General features: G+C 34.4%; 2 protein-coding genes across 2 annotated transcripts; one reads left to right on the forward strand and one right to left on the reverse strand.

Moving 5' to 3' along the window:
• Nucleotides 1–766: 766 nt before the first annotated feature.
• Nucleotides 767–2528, reverse strand: LOC126682573 (cyclin-D4-2-like). Its single transcript, XM_050378297.2, has 6 exons — nucleotides 2251–2528; nucleotides 1918–2043; nucleotides 1714–1821; nucleotides 1456–1642; nucleotides 1254–1372; nucleotides 767–1182 (listed from the first exon to the last, which is right to left on the reverse strand). Exons 1-6 carry the CDS (start codon nucleotides 2392–2394, stop codon nucleotides 859–861), a joined length of 1008 nt encoding a protein of 335 aa, XP_050234254.1. The 5' UTR covers nucleotides 2395–2528; the 3' UTR covers nucleotides 767–858.
• A 756-nt stretch (nucleotides 2529–3284) lies between these two features.
• On the forward strand, nucleotides 3285–5237 carry LOC126682574 ((+)-borneol dehydrogenase 2). Its single transcript, XM_050378298.2, has 2 exons — nucleotides 3285–3991; nucleotides 4360–5237. The coding sequence occupies exons 1-2, from the start codon at nucleotides 3948–3950 to the stop codon at nucleotides 5156–5158; spliced, it is 843 nt and encodes a 280-aa protein (XP_050234255.1). The 5' UTR covers nucleotides 3285–3947; the 3' UTR covers nucleotides 5159–5237.
• The last annotated feature ends 1303 nt before the right edge of the window (nucleotides 5238–6540 follow it).

The raw sequence follows: 6540 nt of genomic DNA on the forward strand, positions 1-6540 counted from the left end.
ATGCGCGTCAACAAACGCGCCATTTCACGTAATCAAACGTGTGAGCGCGCGTTGGTAGGAAAACGTGTAGGCGCATTAGCTAACCACACCCTAATTCCACCATTGTAGAAAATAGAAATGTGAGAAAAAGGTGTAAATAATTAAAATATAGGGATATATTTATAAATGTTAAAACCTATAAAATTTTAAATATCTAGAATTTTATTTATAAAAAAATATACACGAATAAAAATATTAAGATAATTAATAAAATAAATTGTTTGAAACCAATCAAAACTTAAGTTCATAACTAATTGAAATTAGTATTTTTAAGTTTTACAATTATAATAAAAATATAATATAGTCCGACAAAATTAAAAAGATTAGAGAGTGTTTGATATATCACATAAGTAACTCTTTAAGAGTTATACACTTTTTGAAAAACGAGTTTTTATTAAGAAATAAATATCTAGCTTTATTATTTGTAGGAACGCCTCCAAACGTTATTTAAGAGTTCTTGAGAATTTTGGAAATAGAAACGTTTCTGAAACTGGAAAATGCAGATTCCGTAACTATATCTTATATATAGGTAAATGATAAAATATGACACCAATGTAACTAAGAATTTCTCATTCCATAGAGGCACCTCATTTAAACTTGTTAAAAGAAGATTTGCTTTATAAACTTGTTATAACTGCCAACGTTGATCATGTCATTAAAGCTCTTTGCACATGAGGTGTAAACTGGAGGTTTTTTCTATAGAAGTTGAGACTAATATTTCACCACATAAGGTAAAAATTGTAGGTGTAAATTGCAGGTTCATGCCCGGTTTATCTTTTCTTTACACATTGTTGGGAATGATGCGACGGATTAAGGTATCTAATCTATAGGAAATTCGGACAAGTCTTCCAAGTCGTCAAGATCAAATTGTAATTCTGGTTCTTCATCTTCGGAGGCCCAGGGTAATAGAGATTCCTCCATTTCCAGGTCCAAATTCTTATAATAAGTATGCCACTTCAACCCAAAACTCCGCGTTAATTCTTCTTCCTTCTTCGCAGCCTCCTTTCCAGCTCCTTCTGCAGAAGACGATGGTTCTTCTTTACCTTCAGGACTTGTATTCTGAGGAGCAATCTCACTCGGGCCCGATATATTGTTCCGAAACTCAATCAGCATTTGCACACAACCGTTTAGTTTGTCTTGATCCTGATAGAATGCAGTTTCAGTTTCAGAATCCAGATTAGGAATATGAATTTTAAAAGAGTTTTAAAGTTTACCATATTGATTCTGGTCCCTGTGAACTTTTCCTTGTATTCTGAATGAATTTGAGCTGAGCAAGAGACTAGAATAGCCGATGCTGCTAAGACTGAACACTTGAACTGCGTAAACTTTATTTCTGTCATACCAATTAACATCATTTCAGGAATTTTCAATCAACCGAAACCGAAAAATAAAATTCATGATGACTACTCATCTCACCAGCTTGTGATTGAATTATGAGTTGAATGATACTTGGTGTCAAGCTCATCTCTGGTTCTGCTACTAAACTCAGTAAATACTGAACAAAGCAAAGCGCATTCACACGAAATGCATAGATTGTTCTCAGAACCATCTTCTCAACTCGGTTCAAATCTTTCAGTTCGATTCGCAGATCTGGGAAGTTCGTCTGTTGATGCAACCATATAAGTACAAAATGGCACTGGGAAACATTATATGAACGAAGTTTGGTATACATACCGATAAAACTGCGTTTTTGAAACCGCGAGTCATCATCTTCCAAGCAATGCATAGGCAAGCAACAGCTAGAACACGACTACGATAAGCCACATCTGTATCTCCTAAAGTCTTATTAATCCAAGAAAAAAATTCAACTGAGTACACATTAATATCAATTATATACTACAGAAACTGAAAATTATAATAAGTGCAGAATTACAATACCGGCAGTTCATGTTTCGAAATGAATTCATCCAAGTAGTTCATAGCCATATACGGAATGGACGCATCAAACTGAGATTTGTTTCCGAAACGAATTATCCGACTACGGTACATGTAAGAGCCACAAAACTGATACAAGAAATGAATTCTTGGTCATTCAAGAATCAAAGAATGAGTCATAAAATTCCTCCTAACCAAACAAAACCTTACAATCTTTAATCTTTAACGAGAAAAGATTATCAAATCAACAAATTCATGATAAAATCTTGCAAACTTTTTTTTTCTTGAAAACCAAACAGTACGTACGTAGTTGCAAAATAGTAAAGAATGACTTACTTGAGCGAAAAACGATGCGAAATTGGGTCTGAGAAGATGAATATTTGGATCATTAAAGGCTTGAACAGAGAGACACTGACATTCCTTCTGAAAGAATTCTTCTACTTCTGAATCATCGTAGCAGTGGTTAAATTGCTCTGCCATTTTCTTGGTTTTCTTGAACAAGAATTAAAGAGAGAGTGTTTAAGTAATGTTAAGTGAACTGAAATGTGTAAGACGGCTCTTGTTAATTACAGTTATATAATCTCTCAAGATTCGTCGGTTATGTTAACGGTTTTCTCTTCTATATTTTTACGAATTTTAAAGTAGCTTATTGCAAAATATGATAATTTTATTTTATTTATTTTCTTAAAATAATTTTTTTTGTTGTTTCAGTTTCCAGCGCTTCGCCTTGACTAATTTATTCAGTTTAACCGTAGTGAAGACTACCATATCGACAATAAATATGATTTTTTTTTGTTCTTAGAAGATGCTCTGATTTTAATTTGAGACTCGAAGAGAGTCTCATAAAAGTAAACAAAAGTCCTTGTATAAATGAATCAAAAACAATTAGTTAAAGTGAATAAAATTATTTAGTATCTATTAATATTCAATCACATCTTCAACAAAATGATTGTCATGATTATAGTAATATTGAGCATATACCACTTGTGCTATTTTGGTACAGGATTAAAGGAGAAAAATACAATTGCTACAAGCTTGGTGATACCCAGTTGGTCGAGCGCTCGAAGGGTGTCGCTGAATTGTGTGATACCCGAGGTTAGGAATGTTACCTAGCAGGATTAACTCGCGAGCTCCTCAGAATTGACGCAAGAATACTCAAAATCGATTTGATGTTACTCGAATCAAGTTCGAATTCGAGCTACTAGAGTCAGTTGTCGATTTCAAACAATAGGCTCAATTGTGTACCCCTACTCAAATTCATTGGAAAGCTTCATCACTAGATAGGTAATTGCACAAAGTTTGACATAAATTGGAAATAATAATATTTATGTGACAGCCAAATAAATTTAATCAACTAACTTCCAAAATCATAACACTCTGCAAATGAACCGGTTTTCTTCCCTCTTTAACTTTCAGTTCTGTTCCGTAAACCTAACTCTCGACCAAACTCTTCCTTCTTATTCTTCCCATCGCTGCCACCTGTCTTTAGCCAATTGGCCGCGGCAATTTTCTTTAAACGGTCGCGTTGAATCTCCGATATTGTTATCGGGCGGTTTGTTGTCAGCCAGGCTGGGTTCGTAACTCGACCAGGCTATGGCGCTTGAAATCGTACGCGCCAGTCCCGCACAGTTTGGTCATGATGTAAGATGTGGAATGAATTAGTAGAAGAAAAGAAATTAGGTTTATGTGTGGGTGCCAATTTGTTGAAGAACGATAGTTCTAAACCCAGTCAGTAAGGAGAAGAACTGGGAAAATCAATGGCGGTTTTGCATTCGAATCTCCGGATAATTATTCCTTTTTACTTCAATTTTGACAATAATTAGAAAAGGAAAGACATTGATTAGTGAATTGATTCGGTTTCTCGAAATGTGGCCCGACCACGCCACCACCAGGTCCACCACCACCATCATATCAAACCAAAACCAACCTGTCACTGTCCTTTTCTTGTCTTTTAAAAGGAGCGGTACACAAAACCCACCACATCACACTTCATTTCTCCTTTCAAAAAAAATTAACTAGAAAAATCTGCAGCCATGGCCACAGCCATCTCCATTAATTCAGCTCTTCCTTGCCAAAGGTAAAGTTCTCATCACAAAATTTGGTTTTATTTCTTTTGGGTTGTTTTTTATAGCGTTAAAGCTAAGCAATTGAGATTATTTCGAGTTTGCTGTATCCTGTTCTTGAATCTTTAATTTTTGCTTCCTTTTTATTAACTGGTAGAGAAAATTAGTCTAATCAACTGGTTGGTTTGAATCCCCAGCTACTTATACTAAATCTCAGTATTTGTTACTTCCAGTTGCTGAACAGAGCTGAAAAAATTAGGCCTTTTGGACATGATGTTACTTTGTTCTTACAGTTTTGACATTTTATGAAATCTTAACCAACTTAACTGATGTTAAGGTAAGGCTGTTAGCTTACTTCTCTGTATCATCATTTTGCTTGAAGGTTATTGGGAAAGGTAGCCCTGGTGACAGGCGGATCGACTGGGATAGGAGAGAGCATTGTACGTCTATTTCACAAGCATGGAGCGAAAGTTTGTATAGTTGATTTGCAGGACAGCCTTGGACAGAATGTGTGTGAATCGCTTGGCGGGGAGCCTAATATTTGTTATTTCCATTGTGATGTCAGCGTAGAAGATGATGTTCGACGTGCAATTGATTTCACGGTTGAAAAATTTGGAAGTTTGGATGTTATGGTCAATAATGCAGGTTTGTCGGGTCCGCCATGTCCGGACATTCGGAATTCAGAATTATCAGATTTTGAGAAAGTGTTTGATGTAAATGTGAAGGGTACATTTCTAGGAATGAAGCACGCGGCACGAATTATGATTCCGCTTAACAAAGGTTCAATTGTTTCTCTGTGCAGTGTGGCAAGCACTATTGGTGGCCTAGGTCCTCATGCATATACTGGGTCTAAGCATGCTGTATTGGGACTAACCAGAAATGTGGCAGCTGAGCTTGGAAAATACGGAATTCGGGTGAATTGTGTTTCTCCGTACGCTGTTCCGACAAATTTGGCATTGTCTCATTTACCTGAGGACGAGCGAACTGAGGATGCCATAGCTGGTTTTAGAGCATTTGCTAGAAAGAATGCTAATTTGCAAGGTGTGGAATTGACAGCCGATGATGTTGCCAATTCCGTGCTGTTCTTGGCGAGTGAAGAATCAAGGTGCATTAGTGGCACTAATCTAATGATCGATGGGGGATTTACAACATCCAATCATTCACTCAGGGTGTTCAGATGACCAACTTCATGAATTATGTTAGCATTTCTTACAGAACTATTATTTTTCTCTTCACTAAAGCAATTTATCAGCTGCCTAATGACCGACTCTATAGATAATAAACTAATGCTAATGTTGTCCAAATCAAAACTCAAAGATAAGCGCTTTAAATCTGGTGAAGTTTTAATAACACCAAGACTAAAGTGTTTCAGTGTTAAAATATCTCATTAGACATAACCGGTTCTTTAACCATTTTATGTCATGATTGAAATTTAAATTAAGTGGAAAATTTCTTTCTCGCAACTGTCTTGTGGAAATGCTATGGAAAAAGGATGCCACTCTTCTGGTAGCGGCTATTTCTTTCACCGCTTTCAGTATCCTTTGCTCTCGCTTTGCTCAAGTGATTACATATCTTGCTCTCGCTTTGGGACCCGGTAATACTGCTTAACAGGATTCGATCCACGAAGACAATTTGATCCAATCACCAATTTTAATTATCTTATAATTGTTTAGCAATAAAACGGGTATTTTTGGATTTTTAATCAACTATATTTAATAAATGAAAATAACAATTAAATGAATAATGAAACTAAATTAATAACTAAAATAACAATCAATTACTGATTATCTAATTAAGGGTCTAAAAGATTGGATTAAAAGATTAAGGGTCGATATTATATTATAAGAATATTAATTTCATGGATAATGAATTTCACACAATTTACTCGAAATTCAAGTTATTCGAAAACATCAATCCCACTCTCTCGAGTTTAAGATCGAAAAAATTACAAATTAACTAATTAACGAACACTTAACTCACTCTCATGTTATTAAGCATACAATTAATTAATTAATTAAATACAATTATTAAGCAAATTTAACGAATACCTAATTAATTATTCACTCTCGTATTATGATTTCTTAAATTCGTAATTATAGGTCTATCAAATTAGCGCTCCCTCAAGTCAATAATTCAACCTGTAATTTAGGTTATCATCACAATAATTAAGATACAATAAATTGTGATTAACCCAAAACCTAATCAATTAATAATTCAAATTCAAATATCGACCCTTAAAAAAGAGATTTAGCTATTCGTTAAATTAAAAATAATAGCATTCACAAGAGATGAAGAAGAAGTCATAATTGAAACTATAAGTACCGCAAAAAAATGGAATCATTAATCTTCATTACAAGATAAATCTTCAATATTATCCAAAAATAAGTAGTAACATTCTTCTAAATTAGAGTGCTGCAAAATATTAATAAAAGTTAAAACTATGAATAATGGCTAACTTTCTGAAAAACAAAAAACTTATATTTATAGTGTACTTGTAAATATGAATAAAAATATCCTAGTCCTTATCTAATTTGGACTAATTCCAAAGCAAACGACTTGAGTG

This window comes from Mercurialis annua, linkage group LG5, assembly GCF_937616625.2.
Source record: "Mercurialis annua linkage group LG5, ddMerAnnu1.2, whole genome shotgun sequence".
Taxonomy (NCBI): domain Eukaryota; kingdom Viridiplantae; phylum Streptophyta; class Magnoliopsida; order Malpighiales; family Euphorbiaceae; genus Mercurialis; species Mercurialis annua.

Coding starts and splice junctions, on each gene's coding strand:
- LOC126682574 (XM_050378298.2), top strand. CDS start 3,948: ATGGCCACAGCCATCTCCATTAATTCAGCTCTTCCTTGCCAAAG. Junction 3,992..4,359: donor TCAGCTCTTCCTTGCCAAAG/GTAAAGTTCTCA, acceptor TTTTGCTTGAAG/GTTATTGGGAAAGGTAGCCC.
- LOC126682573 (XM_050378297.2), bottom strand. CDS start 2,394: ATGGCAGAGCAATTTAACCACTGCTACGATGATTCAGAAGTAGAAGAA. Junction 1,643..1,713: donor TCAAAAACGCAGTTTTATCG/GTATGTATACCA, acceptor TTGCATCAACAG/ACGAACTTCCCAGATCTGCG. Junction 1,183..1,253: donor CAGGGACCAGAATCAATATG/GTAAACTTTAAA, acceptor GCATTCTATCAG/GATCAAGACAAACTAAACGG.